The sequence below is a fragment of the Camelina sativa genome, chromosome 5 (genome assembly GCF_030686135.1).
Source record: "Camelina sativa cultivar CO46 ecotype springtype chromosome 5, ASM3068613v1".
Taxonomy (NCBI): Eukaryota; Viridiplantae; Streptophyta; class Magnoliopsida; order Brassicales; family Brassicaceae; genus Camelina; species Camelina sativa.
In genome coordinates this window covers 1044101-1072012 of record NC_141884.1, presented here as the reverse complement: position 1 = coordinate 1072012, position 27912 = coordinate 1044101, and the positions used below count along the sequence as shown (strand labels likewise).

The window sequence follows — 27912 nt, the reverse complement described above, 5'->3', positions numbered from 1 at the left end:
TATGTAACTTGAACATTTTTGTTTCTTTTTTTCAGGGTGTAACTACTTAAACGAGAATTAAATCTTTGATCCTTTATTTTGGGTTTATCTAGGAAATTAAAGCATTGATCTTTTTTTTTGGGTTTGTTTTGATTTAAAAAACTGGTATGTATGTAGTTACTATGTTGATGAGAGCAGGTGATTACACTAGTGCCATGACGTTAATCGAGACAATGTCCTTTCAGCCAGAAGATCAGATCACAATAAACTCTGTCTTAAGTTTCTGCCATACCCATGAAGAAGTTCAAAGATTCATCAACTATTTGAAGGATCAGAACATAAGATATGAAGTTTTTCCCTACATTTTGTGGAAATTCTCACTGGTTGATTGGACATTACAAAAAAATGGTATTTTACATCATTTAATTTCTATATTTGCATCAGATTTAAATGATGTAAAAATAATTTACATCACTTTAATAAATGATTTACATTTTATTGATGCAAATAATTTGAATCGGTTAACAAAATATTTGTATCAGTTATTGTAATTGATGTTGTTATATATCAATTGTAAAAATGATTTTAATTTTACATCAATTGATATAAGTGATGTTACTATTTATGTCAGTTATAATTAAATGATGTTAAGATTAATGTCACTTTTAATAAATGATTTAAATTATACTAGTATCATTTGTAATTATAGATGCTAAATATTTGTTTATCAAATATGAATAACCGATTAAATTAGTGGTAGTTTTATAGATAATTCTCAAAATTGTGCTATCTTCAATTATCCTTAATCTCTATTAGTGGTAGTTTACAGGCTATTTTTTATAGATGAAAGCACGAATACATGATTCAAAATTCAATAAACTAGTTTTGTTCCTTAATTTTCTGGTACATCAATCTCGACCATGTATCACCTTGAATCTGATGCTGAAAATCCTTTGGATATTTTCCATCAATGGTTAATCACATGAAAAAAACTGTAGGAACCATCGTAACCTTAGCCTAAAATTGTACGCCTTTGGCATCTGTTTTGCAAAGTCTTCTCTGATCTTCTTAATTAGGGTTGAGATCGAAAACTGGTGGCTCCAACTTCTTCACGGACCACACTAACGTAGACATAAATGATGTGCCTCGGCTTTAACATCCGTCGAGCATCATCCACTTTCCTAGCCTTAACATATCCATTGATCATTGATCTAAATGTAGGAATCTCAAGGGACAAGACCAAGTCGTCTTTGTGTGACCACATTCCCTCAAACAAACCTTCTGCCTCAGTCATCATTCCAAGCTCGCAAAACCTGTCGATAATGTTAGTATAACACGGAGAAAACGAAGCTCCCAGCTTGAAAGTATCCATTGCCTCCTTAAAGTTGCCGATCTTGAAACACTCATTCACCATCATATTAATAGTCTCTGAATCGAAACTATCTACACCATTATGAGGTCGACGAAACTCATCACTGTCAGAACCTCGTGTGTTAGAATTGTTTATCATCTCCTTGAACAATGCCCACGGCTCAAATATCTTACCGTGCTTTAGCAACATTCTCAAAAGGGTATTTCCAGCCGTCGCATACAGCATGAAATGTCCATCATCTTTGGTGATTGAGCTGTAAATGTTCATGGCTTACTCATCATTGCCTTGTTTAAACCAGTAATCCACAAATTCTGCATCCACCATCGCTATTTTGTCGTGGTCATAAAGATCAGGAGGTATATTGTCTAAAAGAACAGAGCCTTGGCGTCCACGTAACGTTTGGCCCCGATCATGGCGTCGATGATTTCGTTGCACATGACGAGCGTTGTCTCGGGGCCATCGCGATGATCTTCCGATCCAGCGAAACGAGAGATTTCCGCAGCCTTGTCCAACTGAGAAAGCTCGATCATTGTTTTGACTCTGTAGCTTCTGGGTGAGAGCCAACGGGAGTGAAGACGGATCTCTTCCCAGTGAGTACCGCACGGAGGAGGCTGAGGCAGAAGAAAAGACGCTTCATGTAAGCAAAATCCTTGCAGAGATTTCTGCCAAGGCTCATCATGGCTGCAGAGCCGGAGAGGGGAACTAGCTAGGTTTTAGAGAGCCCGATGATCTATATTTTTGTCACGTTTATTCGGGTTTAGATCATTAGTTCCTGTTGGTTATATGACTGTTTAGAATCCATTCGGTATTTTAATTTTGATAATCTCAATTCGGACGATCGGTTGGAATGTTTGGGATAAAGAAACGATTTAGAACCAATGAAATATTTTTGATTCGGTTCGGTTACTTTAACGTGCAGACATGTACAATAAAACGCATGAAATGGGGTGCAAAGAAGCTTATTGAGAGATTGAACCTAGCAAACCTGTGAACTACTCCATCCTGTCAAACGCCTCCGCCTCCGAAGAGATCAATTACAGGGATCTGACGTGTGAGAGCATCTTCAATGGTTGGATCCAAATTATGGGATCCAACTATATTTATAATTGGAAAAAATACATATCTCAAAAGTTAGACACTTAAGCATGTTTATTAGTTTTGGCTAGTCCAATGGTAAACACCTCATGGACAAATACACAAATACAAATCACTCAACCAAAATACATTTCATCGGGAAACTCAAACTTCTGAATCTAGCATATTAAAAAAGCTGTTTATCAACAAAGCAAGTCCTATGTGTTACATAACCAAGTCCAAATCAAATCACAATTGAGAAGGATAGAAAACAACAAGAGTACCTTTGGACCCATGGTGACTTTAACAGCAACAGCAAGATCTTCAAAACCCTTAAGCATCAACGCTCGAGATTCAACAACAACGAAACCATTTTTTTAGAATTAGCAAAATCGGGATAAAGCAAATAGATTTGAAGATCAAAACCCAGATTGATTCAATTCCTCATTGCCTTCCATTGTTAAGTAAACCCAATGGTTGGATCCTATACAGAAACATAATCACATTCATGCCTAATAACACATACAGATTCAAATAACCCTAATTTGCTGAACGAAAATCGCGGATTTGCTCAACAGAGTCGACGATTTGCTGAACATCTCATCGCCGATCGTGACCATCATCTCCGGCGGATAGAAGACTCCGACGAGCCAATTTATCCTCCATTGGGTTCCGATTTCGTGAAGGCTCGTCGGACACAGAGCGAGAGAGAGAGAAACACGGGCCAAATGTTTTTTTTTGTTCTAATAGTTTTGCCTCAACCAACAACACAGTGACACGTATGGTATTCTAAAACCAAAAAAAAAAAGAGAGATCCAAAAGATCCAAATGTAAACCCGTATCCAATGTTATTTTGTATTTTTGATTTAAATTTTAGACCCAAAATAGATGGATCCTCAGTTGGACCCTCCGTTGGAGATGCTTCTTTCCTTTAGTATTCTCATAGCGTTAAAATTGTGTATATTTCTAAAACATTTTTTTACTAATTTGAGGTGAACAGAAATATAAATATATATATTTAAATCATCATATACAAATATTTTTGAAAATAATAATCGAAAAAAATGAACCTACACGCAAAAGCCAAAAATTGTAATATGTATAGAAATTGAAAACCATTAATAATTAATCAAACAACTTGAAATTAATCCGCAGCTAAAGCGATGCTCGAAAATTATTATAATTAGTCAAAAAAAAGTTTTGACATTAGTGAACAAATATTTTTTGTTTTACGATTAATAACAACGATATGGCAGGAAGCTATAATAATGATTTTAACAGAAAAAAAAATAGAGCATAAATTTTTCCATTGCAGAACTAAGAACACACCTCAAGGTCCCACGCTGGCGCTAATCACCAATAATCTTCGCAGCTGCAAGCCCCGTCATTAATTGGTGGAATCTCTTACGATCTCGGGAGATAATTTCTCTACCAACTATGACTCCCATAATCTTGAATGCATTATGACAGTCGACACATAATCCCGTCATTTTGTTATGTCACTTATGTAAAACTTTTAACTTATTTATAGTTTGATGTTATCTTAGGTCTAATTGAATTTGTATACAAATACTAAATACCTTCAAAGTCATCAAATAGGTAAGTATTATTAGCTTAATGTGTACTAATTGTGCAAGTCACCATCTAAAGTCTATGAGTTGAAATTAATTCATGGCATACAAATTGATAGTGTGTTCATCTTATTAATATTTTGTTTTTCGGTGTAGCTATTGCAAAATGATAAAGTAAATGTTGAGTTAAATAGTGTTGGTAAGTTCACATTATGATACTCGTATTGACACAATTAACCTAATATTAATAAAATATTTTTTATTGACAATAAAATATGTCTTTTAAGCTAATAATACTTAGTTATGTGTGTTCTTAGTTATATCATAATTAGCCTTTGGCCATAATCACATGTAAAGCTCCTTAAGTTTTATTATTGCATTATTTTGCTTAGCCATTAAAAAAAACACTGGAGATAACCAAAAACTAGAGCAAAATCCAACTGTAAAGCTACAACTTGGGAGTGATCCATGCATCGTGGAACACTCATTTTACAATGAAGGCTAATTATATATATTAAAACTAAATATCCTGGATATTTTTCTAGTAAATATCTTGAAAGCTGATAGGCCATGCATGGATAAAGACTATGGGATTTTGATTTGGAAATTTTTAGATTTAGTTTGTTTTTTCTGTTACCTTTGTTCAATTTAGTTTTAGATTAAAGTCTACTTTAAATCATAAGAAATCAACTATTTTACTTCGGTTATCTTAACAACTTATCATTAAGATCTATTGTAACTTTTATTGGAATGGGACTCAAGAGTAATTTTGGTTTGAATATTGTTTATTTTAAACATGAGAATTCCCACCCAAAAAAAAAACATGAGAATATGTACCAACCAGGATAGATCGGTTCAATTCCATTCGTTTCAAATGTCCCAGTCCAATGCCATGGGGTATTGGTTTAGGTTTTTAACTTTTAGGTGTAAGGTACATAATGTAGTTTGGATATCAGCTTTTTGTTTACAAAGGCAAACCAAACTCCTCTTACTACGTTGTTTTACGATTCCAATGTTTTTGGTTCAAAAACATTGCTTATTCGGGCTTTTCTTCACAACCCCGCAAGGTTTTAAACTCCTCTGGCCCCCAAAAAAGTGCAAACTACATTCCCATAACTGGCGTATATACAGAGCAAAAGAAGAATCTCAGTGTAGGCTTTTTTTTTTTGTAAAAACAGTGCTTATAAACCGGGGAATTCATTCAAAAAGTGCTTCGGTTAAGTAATAAAATTGGTTTGTACCGGTGAAAAGTGCAATTGGGATTGCGTCTCTTTGCATCCAAAGGACCCAAACGGACCCCTCTCACCTATGATATCAAAATTCACGCGCTTCATCGCAGCGTGCACTTTCTCACATACACGGATTCCTTTCTTTAAAAAAAAATTGGTAAGATTAACACAAGTTATAAGGAAAACTTTGATACAAGACATTAAAAACTCTTCCAAAAGTTAAAAGATATATTGCTCATAATAACAATGCATGAATATGTACACAATCCATAATTTCCCAAAACTAAATCTAATCATTTGATGAAATTGGAAAAGAATAATATTGTGAACAAAATAATTCCCCCATTGTTGTTGCCTATAACAAGCTCGCACGTTTAAGCCTAATCTCTCACGAACGATACATCATTACAAAAAAAACCTCCTTGACCCTTTGACCTTAATGCGCGTACCGAACACTCGCTCTTATTTTTTTCATCCCCTCCCTTTATATTACACACCATCGAACCACTTCATATCAACCCCTTAGAAAACTTAACTCGTCACACATTCGATTCGACTCTCGTCGATCGACGTCGTTGTGTTTACATATATATTTTGATTTCATCCATTTGGTTGATCGTTTTTTTTTCCCCCAAAGAGATGAATTTATTTACAAGAATGTCATCTCGGTCTAAGAAGTCGAATCTTTACTACGTAACCCTAGTGGCGCTTCTCTGCCTCGGGAGCTACCTACTCGGTATTTGGCAAAACACGGTGCCGAATCCACGCGCCGCCTTCGATGATTCAGACGGTACACCGTGCGAGACGTTCACCAAACCAAGTTCCACGAAAGATCTCGACTTCGACGCGCACCACAACATTCAAGATCCGCCTCCGGTGAAGGAAACCGCCGTGAGTTTCCCGTCGTGCGGCGCCGAGCTGAGCGAGCACACGCCTTGCGAAGACGCGAAGCGATCGTTGAAGTTCCCGAGAGAGAGGCTGGAGTACAGGCAAAGGCATTGTCCCGAGAGGGAAGAAATCTTGAAATGTCGAATCCCGGCGCCGTACGGTTACAAAACGCCTTTCCGGTGGCCGGAGAGCCGTGACGTGGCGTGGTTCGCTAATGTGCCTCACACGGAGCTTACAATTGAGAAGAAGAATCAGAATTGGGTCCGGTACGAGAATGACCGGTTTTGGTTCCCTGGTGGCGGTACGATGTTTCCACGTGGCGCTGATGCTTACCTTGATGATATCGGACGGTTGATTGATCTCAGCGGCGGCTCTATCCGTACAGCCATCGATACCGGTTGCGGGGTACGTTTTTAATTTCTCTTCCCTCCGATTAAACCGAACCACCCGGTTCGATCATATTTTTTATTTTTATAATCAAAAATTAAAGAAAATAAAAATAAGATTTTCTCTCTCGCTAATCTGTTAAAATCGAATAAATCTGTTGGGACGTCCATTTCAAACTAATGCATATCCTTAATCTAGTCATATCTAGTCTCAATTCCATTTGATTAGTGCATCACCATTTTGGAATTCATACTAGATTAGAGAATAAAACATATTGTTTTTTTCAACATCTTTGAGTGTTACCCACTAAGTCACCTAATCGTATAATGTCACTATTGACCTACTCATACTTTACTGCTAAACCTGTAAAGTTGAAAAATAAACTTGGTAACAAAAGAGTCAAAATGAAGAAATTTTTGTTCTCTTAGATTGACTTTATTTTTGATTTGCCTTAGTTTTCTAACTTTTGTTGGTATATATGACCAATCAAATGTGTCTTTGGTTTTACAGGTGGCAAGTTTCGGTGCATATCTTTTATCAAGAAACATTACAACGATGTCATTTGCACCAAGGGACACACACGAAGCTCAGGTACAGTTCGCACTCGAGCGTGGCGTGCCGGCGATGATCGGAATCATGGCTACAATCCGCTTACCGTACCCTTCTAGAGCCTTTGACTTAGCACATTGCTCTCGTTGCCTTATCCCTTGGGGCCAAAATGGTTCGACTCTAAACCCTAAACAAGTTCGAACTCACTCCCTTTTTGAGTTGTAATAAATAACACTTTTGTGTTGTGTTTCAGATGGGGCTTACTTGATGGAGGTGGATAGAGTTTTAAGACCAGGAGGGTATTGGATACTTTCTGGACCGCCTATTAATTGGCAGCAACGATGGAAAGGATGGGAAAGGACGATGGATGATTTGAATGCAGAGCAGACTCAGATCGAGAAGGTCGCGAGAAGCTTGTGTTGGAAGAAAGTTGTTCAGAGAGATGATCTTGCTATTTGGCAAAAACCCTTAAACCACATTCACTGTAAGAAAACCAGACAGCTCTTGAAGAATCCGGAGTTTTGTCGTCATGATCAAGATCCCGACATGGCCTGGTAATCAATCAATCAGCTTCTATATCTAAGATTTATAAGTAGTTTAGAATTTGGCTAAAAATTTTCGAATGATTCAGGTATACGAAGATGGATTCTTGTTTGACGCCATTACCTGAAGTTGATGAGGCGGAGGATCTTAAGACAGTGGCTGGAGGAAAGGTAGAGAAGTGGCCGGCTAGGTTATACGCGGTTCCTCCAAGAGTAAACAAAGGCGATCTCGAGGAAATCACACCTGAAGCTTTCTTGGATAACACGAAACTGTGGAAACAGAGAGTTTCTTATTACAAGAAATTAGATTACCAGTTGGGTGAAAGCGGGAGATACAGAAACTTAGTTGACATGAACGCTTATCTCGGTGGTTTCGCGGCGGCTCTAGCTGATGATCCAGTCTGGGTCATGAACGTTGTCCCGGTAGAGGCTAAGCTCAATACTCTCGGTGTCATTTACGAGCGTGGTCTCATCGGAACGTATCAAAACTGGTAAGTTTAAACCGAACTTATACTAAACCCGGAATTTTCTTTCTGGAAGGTTATGGTTTAATCCGGTTTTTCTTCATTTCATTAGGTGTGAAGCGATGTCGACGTATCCAAGAACGTATGATTTCATCCACGCTGAATCGGTTTTCACATTGTACCAAGGTAAATGTGAACCGGAGAAGATATTGTTGGAGATGGACCGGATTCTTAGACCGGGTGGTGGAGTGATTATAAGAGATGACGTGGACGTTTTGATCAAGGTTAAGGAATTAACCAAAGGATTACAATGGGAAGGTAGAATTGCTGACCACGAGAAGGGTCCTCATGAAAGAGAGAAGATTTACTATGCGGTGAAACAATACTGGACCGTTGCTGCTCCTGAGGAAGATAAAAACAATACTAGTGCTCTCTCATGATTTTGAGATTTTTTTTTCATTTCTTTTTCTTACAATGTTATGCTTTTTGGTTTTGATTTTGATTTTTTTTTATTTACAACAATAAATTCTCAATGATTGTTGTCATTATTCTTATTATAAGAAATAAACAAAAATTAGTGTACGAGATCGATTAGTACCTCATCGTATAAATCATAAGACTGAGTACGCATACGTATACACCCAACTATGTTTGTAGGATAAAAACTTGGTAAGCTAGTGTAAACTTTGGCCCACTACGTTAATTAAGAATTTTATGGTATTTGAATGTGTTAAAAAAATTGGGTTGTTATTATTATCATCTCATATTCGAATGTCTATAAACGTTTTTGAGAATTTATACTACATATGGTAATGACTTTCAAGTTCAGATGTGAGTTTGGTATTCGCTTTTCATTTTCCAGTGCCAATCCAAACTCAAATCCTTAGATATAACGACGAGTAGTATAATGGCATTAACCCATCACGAGAGCTTAGTATCATGGCATTAACCCATCACGAGAGCTTAGTAGTAATGACATTAACCTATGATTTGTTTGACAACATGCATGTTGACTGTAGTAAGTGTGAACTTTTGATTTTTATTATGTCAAGAGTAGTTTCTTCATATTCAACCATATGACAGCTACCTTTCATTATAAACCTTTATGTACTATTTTTAGTTTCATATTTTCATTAGTATCTGGACGACTTTTTCTTTGTCGTTGATTTGGGTACCAAAATATTTATTGTTACAGACTTTTTCACTATTTATTACTATCAAAGGAAGATTGTTTGTGATACACAGTATAAAACTTGATTTTTATTATTAAAATTGTTCCAACGTTTCGGAAAAGTATATTTTCACCAATCGTATTACAGATCTTGTTAAATATATATTTCGTATGCAAGTCTTCATAAAGTCATAGTAAAATTTTCCTAAGTAAAATTTCCCAATAAAATAGTGAGAAAACCTTCTTAAATTGTTCATTTCAAGCTGTGATATACTAATAATATAACAGGTGAGTAATCATCTTGGAAGATATCATACTTATGAACAATATTGTTTTGCCTTTCTCGGTGTGAAGGCTACTTTTTTTCTGCCGGCCTTTTGGTTTCTGTACTTCGAGTAAGTAAAGAAAAGCATATGTTATAAATGAAGCAGTTCATTTCGACAGCTTTTCACGTCCATTACTATCCAATCATTCAATTATTGATTCTTAGAGCATGTTTATCGGTAGTATCAAGGAGAAGGGGTTGTTAAATATTATATGAATTAATTGTGTGTTTTCTTAAATATAAGAACTCATGATCTCTTAGATAAAATGTTCTAATTTATTGGTAGGTTCTTATTTTGGGTCTCTTATTTTTGAAAATATTGTTTTTTAAAATATAAAAATTTTAAATAGAATAGAAGTAGTATAAATGTGTAAATATTTAAAATTTTATAAAATTAGAAAATATTACATTTTAATTAATTTTCAAACATACAAAACATAATAAAAACATTAAAACATATTACAACAGAAGTGCAATTTATAAATAGAGAGAATGATTCATTTTAATACTGATTAGGTCCAAATTAAACCTTTATATCATACAAAGTGATGCAATTATAAAAAGAAAAACTATACAAAATTACAAAGGTTTAAGGTTTTGTAATCTTCTCTCAGTGCAATTCTCACTCTCAGTGATTCTTTACATTTTTTTTCACAAAGAGCCGGTAACAAACAAAACTTAGCTACAAAGCATTTTGACAGGAGAAAATTGTACGGTCAGACAAGCATGATCGGAGATATTGTAGTTCTCCGGCCACAGTTCTTTCTCTGCTTCTTGCGGAAACAAAACCGCTTTCTTTACTCTCAATCCAATTGCTTCTTCTTCTTCTTCTTCTTCACCTTCTTCTTTCTTACTCTCCATCATACTCTCTCTGCAGTTTCGAGGTTTGTTCACCATCGTCGTGTACCAATCAAAGAAAACCCCAAATCGTTATTCCTAACCCCAAGAACAAAGTAAGGAACCTGCAACATCAACATTTTAAAACATTTACGGTTATGCCAAAGAGTGAACTAGTATAAGGCATGAAAAAAAGCTATCCAACAAAAGCTGAAAAAAAAAGCTAACAAAGGAGCAGAGCAGCATTCTGCAATTCACAATTTTGACTAAAGAGAGCTTTAAAATGATGGGAACACAATAACGTATCAGGCCAACAAACAAAACTTTGCTCACTCGCTCGAGTTATGGCTGCAGCTCTCACATAGTAGACATTCACCAATCATTAGTACCAAATCAGACTAAACATACTCACTTGACATAAGAAGCCGCAAAATTAAGATTTTATATTGCGCATGGCCAAAGAACTAAAACACAGATGATCATTACACTATGAATCAGAATACAATAAAAAAATCTTGCTCTAGTCTAATCCAAAATCAGAATTGGCAAATTGGGTTCTTACAAAACAATGATCATAACCAAAACTGCAACAAAAACAGAGAAGCCATATCCTAATTCACTTTTTTTTAAAGCCATATACTTCACATTGTAGCAGCAATCATCAATTTTTGAAGTCTGAAACAATGAACAACCTAAATCGGGAGTGTATAAATTATTCATGATACCTGCGTAGTTAGACACAATGAAATCATCAAGAAAAAAAAACAAAGGCAACCGAGAAAACAAACACACTTGAGATGACAACATAACAACAGAAAGTGTTAACTGTTAACTTAACAGTGTTAAGAATCGCACAAGACCCAAGCAAAAAAAAAAAAACAAAATTGAGGAAGAACCAAATAGAATAAAAGAGAGAATGACTTACAGAGAAAACTTTAAGCAGTGGACAAAGAGAAGACAAGAAGCTAGATGACTTGCTGCTCGTATCACAAGATACCGTAGTAGATTTTTGTGATGCTTCATCCGTTTTCGCCTCTGATTTCACATAAAGTCTTCCCCTTTCGCAGACCCATGTCCCGTTTCTTGAAATTTGTTTTGGAGAATTGATGAGGTCAATGAGAATGGAACGTGGATGATGGAAACAACGCAATCGGAAAACAGAGAGTGATGTTAGCCACCGATGTTAGCATTGGATTCCACAGAAACCCTAATTCCATCTCTTTTGATTTCATCTCCTTTGATTCCATTGCGAGTTCGATCGAGAGAGAGATAGAGGGAGAAGGAGAGGAAGAGAAAGAAAATCAATTTGTCAATTTTTTATTTCCGTTTTCGACAGAAACGTGACACGTATGGGTCTCTTATTCCAAATTTGGGTATACTATATAAGGGGCTCTCTTAAGTTTTTTTTTTACTTCTAATTTATTTTTTTGATTCAAAACCCTTAAAACTCCTCTAAGAGCTTACCGATAAACATGCCCTTAGGTTATATCGCAATAACTCTTATAGTAGTATTCAATTCCGAATATGGGCCATGTAGTATTAACTAGCCAGCCACACTTTACAACAACCCATCTCTACCTTTTACTTACCCTTTTCTCGCCAGTTTACTATTAGCCTTTCTAACAAAAATCTTTTCTAAATATAAAAGTACTATCAAAGTAAAAGTCATAAAAATGTCGTCAAAGTGAAATGGAATTTACTAATTACTAGCTTCCGGGACCAGAGATGGTCCATATTAGTCTGAAGCTAATAATAATAGTGTGAAGTGTCCAGAGAAGGGCAAGACCGTAATTGTCACATCCGAGTGGACTTTTATTAGCATGGGAAAGAGAAAAAAAAGGTTAAGAGACAGTGAAGAGTCAACCAAACTGTTGTTGGCTGTACTTTTGTAAGGCTTCGAAGACTCCACATCTCTTCTTTCTCTGTCTGAACAAATCTGAAACCACTTTTTTCGTCTCCTTCCATGAACATGCACCGAAGCTACAGAAAAAACTTCATCCGTTACGGATTTTAATTTATAAGAGTAGAGATTTGTGGATTTTAATTTAACATCATCTATACATCATACTTGGTTTTTAAAAATGAATTTTAGCGGTTTTCTCCATCACGACGACAACAAATCCTCCGGTGGTGGAAACGATTTCTCTTCCGCCGCTATGTCCGGTGGCGGTAGTCTCGTTAAATCTATATTCTCTTCTCCCCGTCTCTCTCTTGGCCTCGTACGGTTTCAACTTCTTTTTCTTTGTAGCGATTTAAGTTAAATATTATTACGAATGGGTTTTGTTTTGTCGATCTCAAACGTTTATAATTCCCTCCAGCAGCAAACGAACGGAGAAGCCACAAGAACAGGCGAGAGTTTCGAGGTGAGTGTTAGTCGGAGAAGTCCAGAGAGCAGATCTGGAAGCGATAACGCCGAAGCACTCTCCGGCGACGATGACTTTGACGCTTCTGATAGACCTTTGAAGAAAAAGAAACGTTACCACCGACATACTCCTCAACAAATTCAAGAACTCGAATTGTAATTTTATTACTCCATAAATCCCTTTTTATTATATATCCATAAATCCCTTTTTATTAAATTAAATGAATTAATCATAGAAATTTCAACCGTCGTCGTCGATTTTTTTTAGGGTTTTCAAGGAGTGTCCTCATCCCGATGAGAAACAACGGCTAGATCTTAGCCGTCGGCTTAACTTGGATTCTCAACAAGTCAAGTTCTGGTTCCAAAACCGCCGTACTCAGATGAAGGTTTGTTTTACTTCCCTTACTCTCAAATCAAAGTTTATTATATTTAATTAAAAAAATATATTTTCTTATATATTGTTTGTTTTACGGTAGACGCAAATTGAGCGCCATGAAAACTCTTTATTGAGACAAGAGAACGATAAGCTCCGAGCAGAGAACATGTCTGCACGAGAAGCCATTAGGAATCCGATGTGTGGTCATTGCGGTGGCGCCGCCGTTCTCGGCGAGATTTCGCTTGAAGAGCACCACTTAAGGATTGAGAACTCACGCCTTAAAGACGAACTTGACCGTATATGTGCCTTAGCCGGTAAATTCATTAACCGGTCTGACGATGACGCAACCGGTTCACATAATCTGTTACCAAACTCCGCACTTCAACTCGGTGTCGGTACCAAAAACGGTTACGGTGGTGGCGGTTTCACTCTCGTCCCACCTGCTGGATTCGAGATTTCGTCTCCTTTCTTCTCCGGTATAGTAGCTCCGGTTAACCGTGCCACGGATGTTGGGACCGGTCTTGATCAGAAATCATTGTATTTGGAGTTGGCTCTTTCCGCAATGGACGAGCTCGTGAAAATGACGCAGACAAGCGAACCGCTTTGGATACCAAGCTCAAAAGGCAAAGGCGAAATGCTTAACCGTGAAGAATACGAGAAAATTTTCACACCTTGCCTTGGTCCTAAACCGGACGGGTTTGTCTCCGAAGCTTCTAAAGAAGTTGGAATGGTTATCATCAATAGCTTAGCCCTAGTCGAAACCTTAATGGACTCGGTTAGTAACTTGATTAAATTAGCACACTTAACAACTACCACGATAACCATTTATGTACTTTTGAAAAATGTTGTTACGATGGCTGTGTTGTTGAATTTGTTAGGAACGATGGGCCGAGATGTTTCCGTGTATGATCGCAAGAAATTCGACTAGTGAAATAATCTCTAGGGGTATGGGAGGGACAAGAAACGGTGCTCTTTATTTGGTAAGTACGTATATATATACATACTCAAGTCATTACATTATTGTCCTTTTGACCAGTGGATCAGATTCTTAATGGGATTGGTTTAATTGTGACTTAGTGTAGATGCAAGCAGAGCTTCAGTTGCTCTCACCTCTTGTGCCGGTTCGTCAAGTGACGTTCTTGAGGTTTTGTAAGCAACATGCAGAAGGTGTTTGGGCGGTTGTGGATGTCTCTGTTGATAGAATTAGCGACCGAGTTGGCTCGGCCTCTGCTCAGAGTCAGACGTCTCTGAGCTGTAGAAGGCTACCGACTGGTTGCCTTGTGCAAGACATGCCAAATGGCTACTCTAAGGTACATAAAAAGATATGCTACAATAATTAGTCCTTCCATCGAATCGATTGTTTGATTATTTACAACTTAATTGGAGTATTTATAAGGGTTAAATGACTACTGACTACAAGCTGTAAATGTTTTATTCTGTAATGTATATGTCCACTCTTTTCCAAGAATTGTTTATAGTATGGACTTTCTAGGTTTAACATTAAATTGTTCATGTATATTGTAATGCTGGAAAGTCTACCTTTACTTAATTGAATATGTTGCCATGATCACTTTAAATTTCATGTCATTTTCTGTCAACATCTTAATTCTTTTTCTCCATTTTCCAAGTTAATAAAAAAACATTTTCGATGTTGACAATTTGTATATGTAATTTGATACTACACTACTACAATTTCTTCATTTTCTCATAGGTAACATGGATTGACCACACCGAGTACGATGACACCCATATCCACCACTTGTATCGTTCATTAGTCAGCTCAGGTCTCGCCTTCGGATCCAAACGGTGGATATCAGCTTTGCAACGACAATGCGAAAGCCTCACCATCCTCATGTCCTCAGCAATCCCCAACCGCGACAAACCCACACGTAAGCTTACCGCTTCAAAACGCATTCGCATTCCTTTTAATAACATTTTCGCCTTTGTCTGATTATTGAATGCTTTTTTCTTTATATAAAATGCAGCCATAAGCTCTATAGGAAAGAAAAGCATGTTGAAGCTAGCACAAAGAATGACTCAAAAGTTCTGTAGAGGCGTATGCGCTTCTTCTTCCCAAAAATGGAGTAAACTTGAGATTGGTAACATCGACGAAGACGTGAGGATCATGACTCGAAAGAACATGGATGATTCCGGCGAACCACCGGGGATTCTCCTAAGCGCAGCCACATCCGTGTGGATACCAGTTCCACCGCGACGGCTCTTTGACTTTCTGAGAGATGTGCTTTTGAGATCGGAGTGGGACATTTTATCCAACGGTGGACCAATGCAGGAGATTGCTAACATCTTCAAGGGCCAAGATCAATCCAACTCCGTCTCCTTACTCCGATCCACCGTAAGTATACATATGCATGCATGTGTCTTGAAAATGACAGTTGTGGTCATATGAATGAATCTTGTCGTGCGTATGTGATTGATTGGAAAAGGACAAATCTTGAATTTGGAAGCATGCAGTGAAAAAAAGTCAAAATCAACAAGACATTTTGGGACCTTTATTTTATTTTTTCTCTCTCTACTGACTTTTTTGTTTTGACGTTATTGACCCATTTTCTCAAAAAAAAATTTGTGTGTGTGTGTGTGAAGGCGATGAATGCGAATCAGAGTAGTATGTTGATACTACAAGAGACGAGCATAGATGCATCTGGTGCGGTTGTTGTGTACGCACCTGTAGATATCCCTGCGATGCATTCTGTGATGAAGGGTGCAGATTCGGCTTACGTGGCTTTGCTTCCTTCTGGGTTTGGTATTCTCCCAGATGGTCAAGGGATGGAGGAAACCGGTTCGCTTCTCACTGTGGCCTTTCAGATTTTGGTTAACTCTCTTCCTACGGCTAAGCTCAACGTGGAATCAATCGAGACCGTTAACAATCTGATATCATGCACCATTCAGAAAATCAGAGCCGCTCTTAGATGTGATAAATAATAGCTATAATGTGCTTTTTGGAGTCAAGAACGAACAATTGCATGTGGTCCGTTTGATGGTTCGGGTATTTGACTCACCAATCTGTTATTGTGTCTATATTTGGTGATTAGGCTTCAATATTTTTGTCGGAGGTGCGATATAAAAAAAATATTTGCCATTATTTTATTAATTCTAGTGTTAGTTAACTTAGACAATCGGAAAAAGGGTGCAAACCACTTAATTCAAAAACCCCTTTACCCCCACATCGACCTCATTTAAGTGAGGGAGTCATCACCTGCTACACAGATGCCTCGTGGATCGCAGAACCAAAAGCAGGCTTGGGTTGGGTCTTCAAAGACTTTCAGGATCGGACTCTCAATCAAGGCGCAGATCTGGCTCTCAACGTCTCTTCCCCTTTGTTGGCCGAAGCGATAGCAACTCTTACTGCGGTGGAAGTTGCAATCGCTTCGGGATACACACACCTCTCGGTAGCCTCAGACTCACAACAGTTAGTCAAGGCCTTGAACTTGAAGATCCACTCTAAGGAACTTCACGGGATTCTCCACGATATCCTCGATCTATCTCGCAAGTTTTCAATTTGTAGCTTTCATTTTATTCCCAGAAATCAGAACCTTTTGGCTGATGCTCTAGCTAAGAATGCCCTATCTTTATCTCTCTCTTGTAATTGAACCGTCGGATTTTTTATTATAAAAGAGTTTGGTTGTTCAAAAAAAAAAAAAAAGTTAACTTAGACAAGTTCATTTGTAGTAGTGCATTATTAACAAAGACACCCTTTTTTGTTTTTTTTTTTTTGCAAAACTATTGGATATTTAAATTTTGTACTTTTGTCATTCTTTGAGATAACTTGCTGGTACCTCTAAATTGAAATATTAAAACGAAATTAAATCGATTGATAAAACTATGATACATATATAAGTTAAGTTGAAGATAAAATTTTCGACCGATGGCGGATTGGTTGAACAAATTGGATGTGGATTACAAAAAGTTCAAGTTAAAAAAAAAATAAAAAAGAAAGTTCAAGTTAAAAAAAAAGTTCAAGTTTTGATTTTTCTATTGATGTAGAATCTCGGTGGTCTCCTCCCACTCCTCCAAGCTCGATGCTACTCCAACCCAAACCGTGAATTAACTTATATATGCGGACAGAGACCAGGACAAAAAAAATCAGTTGATTTCATTTGTCACACCTAAAATTCAATTTGAGTTTTGTCGGTGTCATGTCCTCTACAAAAATTAAGGAGCAAACATTCTTAATTAATGTAACCACAATAAATTATTAACACCGGGTGCGGATAATTAATAAGATCGAGTGTATTATATACTCCCTTTATATCACCAATGATGATGTTTTAGGAGTTTCACATTAATTAAGAAAAATATTTAATGTTTAGATATAAATGTATTATTTATTTATAATAATATTTCCTATAACTATTAACCAATAGTAGTTCACCAAACTTTAATATTTTTATTTAATAGTTTTTGAAATTTACAATTTTTTAGCATTAACTAAAAAATTCAATCTTTATGATACAAGAAAAAATCTTAGAAAATCATCTATTATGATACAGAAGAAATATATTACAATAACTTTTTCGAATCAAGTTTGGACGTAATTAAATATCTTTGTTTTAATTTTTATTTAATTGGATGTGTTTTTATTTGATGGTGTAAACAAGTGTAACAAATTAGCTAGAGTGATTGAGTGACAGACACTCTCAGAGACAGAAGGGAGAGATGCTGAGAAGTGGTGGCCTTGTTTGGAGTAAAGAAGAAGACCAAGACAGGTGTCCATAAGACCATCATTACCGGCAGTAACCCTTTCACGTTCTTTAAAAAAAAAAATTATTATTTTATTCATTTATTAATTTTTATTAATTGTAACCATTATGTGAGTGACAGCTGTTAATTATTTGAGAGAAACGGTTCTTCCTCTAGTAATTTGAGCAGCGATTCTTTCCTTTTTTTCTTCTCTTTCATCACTATATTAATTTTTTATTAATGAGTCACTTGATTAGTAACTCCCACTAATGATGTCCTAAGTGGTAAATTAGTATTTTTTGCCGTTATGAATATATGCAATACTTTTCCGTCAAAATGTCAATATTTTGCTTTTCTTTATTGTCCACTATTTCTTTTGCATTTGAAGTTGAAGGTAGAGAGTCTTTTTAATTTATTTATTGTCTAATAATGTCAACAACATTTGACTAGCCATGGCATGAACCCAAAGGAATGAACATTTAGTATACATATATTCTAAATGATGTTGTTTTTGTTTTTTGTACAGTACTAAGCACCACCAAAAGAGTCAATGATGTTTTTTGTATACGTATGTAAATGATGTTTTATTTGTCTTTGTCCATTTGACTAGCTATGAAGCCAAAGGAATGAACATTTAGTATACGTATATTCTCATTAAAATTGTAAGTTAGTTTTATATTAATTTTTTTATTATTCCATTTATAAAAGAAAGAACAAAAAAACGATGGTGTGGTTTTTTACTATACAATAATTAATGGCATTTATTACTAACTTGTAACCCATTTACAACTTCAGTACAGATTTGTAACAAACCAAAAAAGTATAATGGCGTTGAAAATAGACATTCTATAATTATGAAAGGAGTAGTAGTAAAACACATTACTCCCTCTGTCTTTTTGTTTTCTTGTCATTCTAGAGGTTTTCACATAAATTAAAAAAAATAGATAAATGTATTATTATACTCTTGTTTGATTATTATAATTCTTAAGGATTTAATAAATTTTTATTCATTTAATGAGAGGTAAATGAGATAACTTTTTTACCAAAAATTACATTGGAAAATGAGAACTACAACTAAAATAAAACAAAAAATTAGACCTAGAATGACAAGTATTTAAAAACGGAAGGAATATCTTGTTTAGAATACATCCGTAATTCTATACGTACTGTTATTATGAATGGAGCCCTGTGATTGTTGCTAAAGTAAACAAAAAGATGGATTTCACAAAGCTTGAACCTTTTTTATGTAACTTTTGCATATAAAACTTATACCCATAAAAAAAAAATCAAACCTTTGAATAATCTGCTAATCTTCTTCCAGCCATCATCATCATCATCACACTACAAAAAAACAAGTGTATTGTATCACTTAAATGGTATCACAAAATTAAGTGATATTATTTTAAATTAGTTATTTATAAATGAAGCAACTAAGCATCAATTATATTAACTGATATTATAATTGAGTAGTTTGACATCAGTTAAATAAAACTGATTCAAGTCCTATTAGTTTGTATCACTTTAGAAAAATTGATTTAAAAATAAATTTACATCATTTTGATGATTGATGTATCTATTAATTTTTTGGTAAGATCACTTTAAAAGATGATACAAAATTTACATCAATACAAACTGATGTTAAAATAAATTTACATCAATAGAAACTGATGTTAAAATAAATTATATTAATTACATTAATATATATCTCTTTTAAAAAAAATCTCACGTAAAAAAATATTAAAAAAATTAGAAGCATCATTTTCACTATTTTGGTGAAAAAGAAGAGGTAAACGAACTCTTTTATGGACGAATTTTGGTGAGCAATTTCCCAACCCATATATGTAAGTTTTCCCCAAAGGATTTTGTAACATTTTTTGTAGATTAAAAGTTATATATAACCTATTCTGCGCAGATCTGCAAATTAACATCAGTCATCTTGTGAAATTTTTTCCCACTGCTACAAATTGAACCATAAGCTGATCTATCCGCCGTTGGAAAGATCTGAGTCTTACCTTTCCAGAGAGCCTGAGATCGTTTCCATAGGAGTATGGTCGAATATGTGCAGCTGGTCGAATTTGTGATTTATTTTATTTGTAAGAATAAAGATAGCTTATAATGTATCTAATATTTATGATTATAAAAACATTTTATGATTATAAATTTAAAAAAACAATATTGTTTTGAGATTAATTTTTTAGTTATAATTTTTATCATATGCAATGAATTTTTTAGTAATAACTTGTGACCATTTGAAACTAACTTCTAATGATAAGATTGGACATTATGATAGTCACAAAATATCATGATTTTTGAGTATTTGTTAAAATGTTGCGACAAATTTTTAATTATCATTCGTAACCATTTGAGACTATAATTTCGTAATAATAAGATACATAATTAAAACATTATTTTAAACACGAATTGTGACGATTTAAAGACGTTTTGTTAGTCTGTAATTGAGACAATTATTGATGACAATATGGTTACTAATATATTCGTGGCAACTCTTGTGACGTTTTTGTTACAAATAAAAATTTGTGACTATTGTATTGCAACCATTCAAAAATCATCACAAATTTGTAACAATGTTTATATTGTGACTAAATACTTTTTATTGTGACTAAATATTTCGTCTTAATAAATTTATTTTGTTGTAGTGTTCTAGCTAGGTAAATGTGTGTATACATAACAATACAGAGGAATATAGAGACGTCACAAATTAAAAATCTCTTATTTAAAGGTTACAATTTGCAAGCAAAATATCTACCGCATCGCATACTCGTCAGATGTTTAAATTCTCAATTATACAGATAAATAAAGGAATCTCAGGCCCAAAGTACAGATTCTTGTACGGAAATATCGTCGAGATAAAGAAGATGAAGAGAGAAGCTCAGCTTTCGATTCTTGATCCCGGCTCCAACGATGTATTTTCTCGTGTTCTTCCTCATTATCAACAATGGATATCCATATACGGTGCCGTTTACTCAATCTCTCTCTTCGTTCATCTTTATGTTTTTAGCTTTTTCTTCTTAAATATATGAACTTTCCTTAGAGGAGGGATGCGTAACACACAAGGTATCTCTATGGTATATATTATTAGGAGAGACATTTCTTTACTGGAGCGGAACAGAGCCGAGGATATGCATCTCAGATCCTGAACTTGCAAAACAGATCTTGTCAAGCAAGTTAGGTTGTCAAATCACAGATAAGACCCGAGGTCATCAAACTTATCGGCATCATCAAAGGACATGTCTTTGTCGAAGGTACGGATTGGGTTCGCCATAGAAGAATCTGGAACCCTGCTCTCTCCATGAATAGGCTCAAGGTATTTTGTTCCTTCTTTCTTAACTCGATTTGAGAACTTAACCTTTAGAGAAGACAGACGACGACGTTGTTTATATATTTTTTTGTTGTGATTTTTGATTCTGTTGATCAGAACATGACGAAGCTTGCTTTATTGGACTTGAGATCCTCCATTTTCCTGCAAACGTTAACAAGACGCACGCACGGGCTTAATTAGAGAGCAAACAAACAGGAGAGATCCAAAAATATTGTCATGTCTAATCTCAGTGAGCCAATGCAATTATTACATGGAATAGTGTTTATCTGCAGCAGCTCCCATAACAAGCTTCCTGATTTTATGCTGTTGTATCATTTCCAAAATCCCTTTCTCGATTGAGTCCATTTCAAACACACAGTTTCTCTGCCTGTACCTAGAGAAGCCAACCTCCTTTTAGAAATAAATTAAGGAAAACAGAGTTGACATGCACAATACATACCCCTTTCTTCAGGCAAATACTAAGGTACTCTTGTAGAATCTTGTCTGTTTTCACCGTTTCTTTATATGCTCTCACTAACGAATCTGGTGCCCACTTTGCATCAGAAGTGACAAGAGTTTTAATTATAGTCAATACTTCTTAACCAGAAAGACTTATTATTACAGTAGAAAGCCAAAAGAGGGTAAACAACACTTACAGACAGGAATCGTTGGAGATGGCTGGTGAATATGAAGGATGCATATTCTGTTTCCCTCGAGGAGTTTTGTAACGCCCATAGGAGATTTGATGTGTTCTTCCATACATTTCTCCCAACTGCAACGTAGATTTTCTCTTCAAGTATCCCTGAGCTGACTGTTTCCTCCATAGCCTGAGAAGAAGGAACTTATGGAGAGACAAGATTTTGGAAGAGATAAGTTTCTTACATAAGCATTTGCTTGTTTACTTGGACAAGAAGACACCCAATGGCTGCACATCTCACCATTCTGGTATCTCTGTTCCTTCGAATATTCCATCAATCTATACATATATGTTATTGAAAAAGACATGATTAGGCAGTCAAAAGAAATTGTTGGTTTAGTAAGTAATTTGATCAGTACGCTTTCTGAATTGTGATAAGAGTATGAAGGCTTAACTTATTATCACTTTGTGGCGGCGGACCTATATATGATTATATCATCCAATGCCAGAGTAAATTCTAGCCAAGAAAAAGGTTGATTTCTACATTTTTGTGTGCTCGAGAAGGAACATGGTCAGTCGGGTTAAGGCAGCTCAATAACTCTACTGCTCCTGCTGCTTTCAAAGGTCCACTCTACTCTTTAAAGATGTCCGAGAATATATCTCGAACCAATTGAAAGTTGTTAACATATGGAGGAGAGTAGATTATTTTGGGAGTTAAATTCTTGTCTTGTGTTTGAGCTTTTGTTCTTGTGACAGAACCCACGGAGGCTTTGACTGCAGCATTGAAATTGTGTCAGACCAATATTGGGCTGAATAGCCCATACAAGCTAATGTCGGTCTCTTAGTTGATTAGGTTAATACTTGTATCCGAGACTATGGCATATATATACTCAAACACAATGTAACTTCTAACCTAAGAAACACAAATCAATACAATACAACAAGGTTTCTTGACATGGTATCAGAGCCATAAAACCTAAAACTACAAAAAGGTTTTATTGTGTTCGATCTTGTGTTGATTTTTTTTTTTTTAAAACCAAACTCTCTGTTTCTTCTCTCAATTTTTTTTTTTTTTTTTTTTTTTTCTTCGTCCTTTCACCATGACTATACCGTCTACGACGGCGGCTCTCACAACCACATCAACCCAACCTCGTGTTGAATCTCGTCGCACCATATCTCCCTATGATTTAACCTCTGGTGACAACCCTGGTACTTTGATCTCCAAACCACTGTTGCGTGGTCCAAACTACGATGAATGGGCAAATAATCTTCGCCTAGCTCTACAAGCCAGAAAGAAGTTCGGCTTTGTCGATGGATCCATCCCACAGCCGATGGACGATGATGCTGATTTTGAAGATTGGATCGCTAATAACGCACTTGTGGTTTCATGGATTAAGCTCACCATTGAAGAAAGCCTTTCCTCTTCGCTGTCTCACATCAACAATTCCCAGGAACTCTGGACTCACGTTCAGAAACGGTTTGGTGTGAAGAACGGTCAGCGAGTTCAACGTTTGAAGACTGAATTGGCAAACTGCCGACAAAAGGGACTTCCGATTGCATCTTACTACGGCACACTGACCAAGCTATGGGGTAGCCTTGCAGATTACCAAAAGGCTAAAACAATGGAAGAAGTTCGACGAGAACGTGAGGAAGACAAACTGCATCAATTCCTCATGGGTCTCGATGACACATTATATGGAGCTGTCAAATCAGCTCTGCTTTCTCGACTGCCTCTGCCAAGTCTTGAAGAAGCATATAATACTTTGATTCAAGATGAGGAATCCAAGTCCTTGAGTCGAGCACATGAAGATCGACCAGATGGTGTAAGCTTTGTTATTCAAACCACCTCACCAAGAAAACCTTACGTCAACAAAAGTTCTCTGCTCTGCAGCGTGTGCGGACGTACCGGTCACCTTGGTGAAAATTGCTTCAAGAAAATTGGTTATCCAGAGTGGTGGACCGACAAATCTCTACGACCGAAACCTGGTGGTAACAACGGATCATCCTCTTCCGGGGGCTCTGGTCGTGGTGCTACGACAACCTCTGTTGGCTCCATGTTTGGCAAAGGATCGACCTCTGCTCATGTAAACACTATCGCTACATCATCCGTTAAGGGGACTCCTCTTTTTCATTCCGCTGCTTCAACCAACAGTTCTCCTTTGACATCAGCAGACCGCATCGGCCTCAGCGGTTTGAGCAACGATGACTGGCAACTACTACAAAACATCCTGGCTGAAAAGAAATCTCGTTCGCCTCCTCCTCCCACTGGTATGTATTTTTTAGAATCCTGGATTATCGATACAGGTGCATCTAACCATATGACCGGTTCTCTTGATTTCTTGGTCGATGTCCGAGATATGTCACCCATGCTTATCAAACTACCCGATGGTCGATTCACTACCTTTACAAAACTTGGCCGTGTGTCGTTCGGACCTTCCTTAAGTCTTCACAATGTGTTTTTTGTAGACGAGTTGAAGTGCCATCTTATATCAGTTTCTCAGTTGACTAGAGAGCATGGTTGTGTTTTTCAGATTACTGATCGGCTATGTATTATTCAGGATCGCATCACGAAAACGCTGATTGGTGCGGGTGAAGAACAACAGGGACTTTATTTTTTTCGAGGAGTGGACGTGGCTGTAGCTGTTCATCATGTGGATTTACAATCTCCTGAAGTTTGGCATTCTCGGTTGGGCCATCCCTCTTCTACCGTTTTAGATATGTTGCCGTTTTTGGATTCTAGAAATAGTTTTGATTCAAAGGAGTGTGATGTTTGTATACGAGCAAAACAGACCCGAGAATCTTTTCCTTTGAGTTATAATAAGACGAGTGTTGCTTTTGAACTTATTCATTGTGATCTTTGGGGACCATATCGAACTTCGACTCTTTACGGTTCTCGTTATTTTCTCACTATTCTAGATGATTATTCACGTGCGGTTTGGATATATCTCTTGCCTTCAAAGCAAGAAGCTCCCACACACCTTAAGAATTTTTTGGCTCTTGTTGAACGACAATTCTCCGCTCAAGTGAAGACGATTCGTAGTGACAATGGTTCCGAGTTTATTTGTCTAAAAGCTTTCTTTGCTCAACATGGCATCATTCACGAAACTTCCTGTGTCGGCACACCACAACAAAACGGCAGAGTTGAGCGCAAACACCGTCACATTCTCAATGTTGCTCGTGCTCTTCGTTTTCATGCAAATCTTCCCATTGAGTTTTGGGGTTACTGTGCGCTCACTGCAGGATATCTCATCAATCGAACTCCTACAGCAATTCTTAATGGCAAAACTCCCTTTGAGCTCATCTATAATCGTCCACCTCCGATGACTCATCTACGTATCTTCGGTTGTTTATGCTACGTCCACAACCAGAAACACGGCGGTGATAAGTTTGCAAACCGGGGAACAAAATCAATATTCATTGGCTATCCGTTTGGAAAAAAGGGGTGGCGTGTCTACAATCTTGAGACCGGAGTTGTCTCTCGTTCTTCCACCGAGGCCGAATACAGAGCTATGGCGGACACCGTTAGTGAACTCCTCTGGCTGCGTCAACTTCTTCCTTTCCTTGGTATCAATGTTACCGCTCCAATTACCGTTTATTCTGACAGTCTATCCGCGATTATGCTTGCTGCCAACCCCGTCTTTCATGCTCGGACAAAACACGTTGGTACGGACTGTCATTTTATACGTGACGAAATTATACGTGGTACAATTGCAACTAAACATGTCTCTACTAAAACTCAACTCGCGGATATCTTGACAAAGGCATTGGGACAAAAACAGTTTGAAGATTTTTTGCACAATCTGGGTGTTTGTAACCTCCACACTCCAGCTTGAGGGGGGGATATTGGGCTGAATAGCCCATACAAGCTAATGTCGGTCTCTTAGTTGATTAGGTTAATACTTGTATCCGAGACTATGGCATATATATACTCAAACACAATGTAACTTCTAACCTAAGAAACACAAATCAATACAATACAACAAGGTTTCTTGACAACCAACAAGGTATCTTAATCTTATCAGTGTTTGAAACTTTTGACAAATTTTTCTGTGCACTCACTCATGTGCTTAACACCTCATGCAGAACATGTCTATTTGCTCTCATTGCATCAAATGCAGCGGCTCTTTTGCCAGCTTATTGGGGCGCTTCGTCAGCGAGTAATTTTCTTGGTTCACACTTATAGTTTGATAGTCTTGGTTTGTTCCTTTTCCCCATCTAAAAGTTGCTTCAGTTCATGGATTTCTGGCTCTCTTTCATGGCGGGGATTGGTACCTTTGTGTACTTATCCACGGCTGATGAAGCAGTTAAGAGGACAATACACACAGTTGTTGCCGTTCTCACAGCTTTATTGGCCTTGACCAAGGGCAACAAGACGTGAATGGTTATGATAAATAGCATCTTGGTACTGTTTTTTTTTATTGTGACATCAAAGCAACCTTGATACTATTTTACATTGGCTTGCTACCTATTTGCAGGGCGTCGAATATTCTCATTGTGTTAGCAATCGGTTCACTTGGTCTCCTCATCGGAATTTTTTGTTAACAAGGCAAGACTCGCTACCAAGAAACTAAGATAAGCATAAAGATAGAGGCTTTTACTGGATTTTTTTTTTTCCTGCATACCAACCAAAGAAGTTTTAGAACAGAACAAAGACATGGTTGATGGGTAAATATTCAGGTTTTTTCTCTCCCTTACTTAGATCTTTTCGGTGTGGCATCTGAACCTCACTGCCAACTTGTGTCTGCAATCTTGTATGTTTATACACACATAGTGACAGGAAAAGATCACTGGAGTTGTCCAGTTTGTATCATTTATCTTAGGCCTAGACCATGTAATGCTTTTTTGCTTGTTCTTTCTTTACAGTAAGTTTAATAAAGCAGAAGAGTTGTAAAGCCTACTCTTCTAGTCAAAGACCAACCAAATCGAAAGAGCAAAGATAGCTCTGCTGTTGACTGAAACAAACGATTAAAACTATTATATCTTTAGCTCATATCATCACTTGCAGGAACTTCTGCTAGCTTATTTTCTTCTTTATCACTTACAAATATGGATCCAAACATTCCTTTTGAATTCTCTTCAAATTTTATGGATCAAACTCTAACAGCTAATGTTTTTAATACACACACGCACACATAATGAGTTTTTTTAATAAAATTTCTCTTCAAAAGTTAAGTTGTAGAAACATAGAATAAGTTGAAACAGAGACATAATGAGTTTTAACAAATCGAAAGTCCAACCAAGTCATAGAATAAGTTGAAACAGATAATGAGAGAAAGAGTGAAACAGAGTGATGAGAAAACAAAACTCAAATGTCGACACTCTTTTGACAATTTTGCTATCCAATGGTAAGAAAACAGAGGCTCGCGAGCTGCTCAACAAGATGATCAAAACCAACTGTTTCGATTCAGAGACGATTAATGTAATGGTGGACGAGTGTTTCAAGATGGGCGAGTTTAAGGAGGCCATGGACGTGTTCAACAAACTATTTGATCACGAATAAATTTTTCTTAAAACTATAAAATTAAAGAGTTCACGGTGATGACTCTTTTTTGTGTGCGTCTCTACTCTCTAGTCTCTACCAACAACACACGTAATAAAGCAATCAATATAATAAACCAAATAAATCTCGTGTAAAAGCTACGCGCCAAGATTCTTCATGATCAAAAGTCCCGGTCAATTGACAACGGTTCGATTCACGCGTGACAATACTACACTTCTGTGGCGCGTGACTAGACCTGATAAAAAGTACGTAATTACTTGTCTGTACTTTGTCTTCATGCATGCCAAAAATTTGTTATGAACAAGTGCATGTTATAACAGCAACTCATCTGTAAGATCAAGACAATTTATTCGGATTTGCGGAATAATTTGTGTGAAGGCTCTTTCTTTTTTTAAAAAAGTTGATTAATAATAAAAGTCAACTAGAAGAAAGTGGATAGTTACGTTACGTCCTAACAAATTCACTTAACCATCTTAAAAAAATCATCTTTCTAGCTAGGTAAATGTGTGTATACGGAACAATACAGAGGAATAAAGAGACGTCACAAATTAAAAATCTCTTATATAAAGGTTACAATTTGCAAGCAAAATGTCTACCGCATCGCATACTCGTCGGATGTTTAAATTCTCAAT

General features: G+C 36.5%; 4 protein-coding genes and 2 long non-coding RNA genes across 13 annotated transcripts; 3 read left to right on the top strand and 3 right to left on the bottom strand.

Annotated features, from left to right (window-relative positions):
* Nucleotides 1-1051: 1051 nt before the first annotated feature.
* On the bottom strand, nt 1052-1618 carry LOC147943135 (pentatricopeptide repeat-containing protein At3g60980, mitochondrial-like). The gene has a single exon (XM_087452074.1). The coding sequence runs from the start codon at nt 1616-1618 to the stop codon at nt 1052-1054; it is 567 nt and encodes a 188-aa protein (XP_087308200.1).
* Nucleotides 1619-2473: 855 nt separating this feature from the next.
* LOC109132960 (uncharacterized) lies at nt 2474-3138 on the bottom strand. Its single transcript, XR_002037861.2, has 2 exons — nt 2710-3138; nt 2474-2604 (listed from the first exon to the last, which is right to left on the bottom strand). It is a non-coding gene; the product is annotated as an uncharacterized LOC109132960 (long non-coding RNA).
* A 2264-nt stretch (nt 3139-5402) lies between these two features.
* On the top strand, nt 5403-8640 carry LOC104784748 (putative methyltransferase PMT16). The gene is made up of 5 exons (XM_010509814.3): nt 5403-6518; nt 7011-7221; nt 7303-7603; nt 7681-8082; nt 8168-8640. Exons 1-5 carry the CDS (start codon nt 5865-5867, stop codon nt 8493-8495), a joined length of 1896 nt encoding a protein of 631 aa, XP_010508116.1. The 5' UTR covers nt 5403-5864; the 3' UTR covers nt 8496-8640.
* A 1387-nt stretch (nt 8641-10027) lies between these two features.
* Nucleotides 10028-11744, bottom strand: LOC109132957 (uncharacterized). The gene is made up of 2 exons (XR_002037860.2): nt 11314-11744; nt 10028-10513 (listed from the first exon to the last, which is right to left on the bottom strand). It is a non-coding gene; the product is annotated as an uncharacterized LOC109132957 (long non-coding RNA).
* Nucleotides 11745-12165: 421 nt separating this feature from the next.
* Nucleotides 12166-16235, top strand: LOC104784746 (homeobox-leucine zipper protein HDG1). 6 transcript variants are annotated; one of them, XM_010509812.3, is made up of 9 exons: nt 12166-12607; nt 12707-12906; nt 13019-13136; nt 13227-13901; nt 14005-14106; nt 14209-14436; nt 14838-15015; nt 15112-15479; nt 15728-16235. In XM_010509812.3, exons 1-9 carry the CDS (start codon nt 12470-12472, stop codon nt 16064-16066), a joined length of 2346 nt encoding a protein of 781 aa, XP_010508114.2. In that variant the 5' UTR covers nt 12166-12469; the 3' UTR covers nt 16067-16235. The 6 variants fall into 6 exon arrangements, 2 of the variants coding, with proteins under 2 accessions (XP_010508114.2, XP_010508115.2); XM_010509813.3 differs by having other exon boundaries at nt 12193-12607; nt 12710-12906; XR_015598171.1 differs by having other exon boundaries at nt 12232-12607; nt 12710-12906; nt 14204-14436.
* Nucleotides 16236-20651: 4416 nt separating this feature from the next.
* Nucleotides 20652-26675, top strand: LOC104784745 (uncharacterized). Of its 3 annotated transcripts, XR_015558481.1 has the most exons (4): nt 20652-21149; nt 21261-21627; nt 21768-22404; nt 22537-22736. XR_015558481.1 is itself a non-coding variant. In XM_087452759.1 (3 exons), exon 3 carries the CDS (start codon nt 22881-22883, stop codon nt 25611-25613), a length of 2733 nt encoding a protein of 910 aa, XP_087308885.1. In that variant the 5' UTR covers nt 20652-21149; nt 21261-21627; nt 21768-22880; the 3' UTR covers nt 25614-26675. The 3 variants fall into 3 exon arrangements, 2 of the variants coding, with proteins under 2 accessions (XP_087308885.1, XP_087308886.1); XM_087452759.1 differs by having other exon boundaries at nt 21768-26675; XM_087452760.1 differs by lacking the exons at nt 20652-21149; nt 21261-21627; nt 21768-22404; nt 22537-22736 and adding exons at nt 22848-24048; nt 24339-24624.
* Nucleotides 26676-27912: the final 1237 nt, after the last annotated feature.

Coding starts and splice junctions, on each gene's coding strand:
- LOC104784745 (XM_087452759.1), top strand. CDS start 22,881: ATGACTATACCGTCTACGACGGCGGCTCTCACAACCACATCAACCCAA.
- LOC147943135 (XM_087452074.1), bottom strand. CDS start 1,618: ATGAACATTTACAGCTCAATCACCAAAGATGATGGACATTTCATGCTG.
- LOC104784748 (XM_010509814.3), top strand. CDS start 5,865: ATGAATTTATTTACAAGAATGTCATCTCGGTCTAAGAAGTCGAATCTT. Junction 6,519..7,010: donor CCATCGATACCGGTTGCGGG/GTACGTTTTTAA, acceptor TTGGTTTTACAG/GTGGCAAGTTTCGGTGCATA. Junction 8,083..8,167: donor ATCGGAACGTATCAAAACTG/GTAAGTTTAAAC, acceptor TCATTTCATTAG/GTGTGAAGCGATGTCGACGT.
- LOC104784746 (XM_010509812.3), top strand. CDS start 12,470: ATGAATTTTAGCGGTTTTCTCCATCACGACGACAACAAATCCTCCGGT. Junction 13,902..14,004: donor TCGAAACCTTAATGGACTCG/GTTAGTAACTTG, acceptor TGAATTTGTTAG/GAACGATGGGCCGAGATGTT. Junction 14,437..14,837: donor TGCCAAATGGCTACTCTAAG/GTACATAAAAAG, acceptor ATTTTCTCATAG/GTAACATGGATTGACCACAC.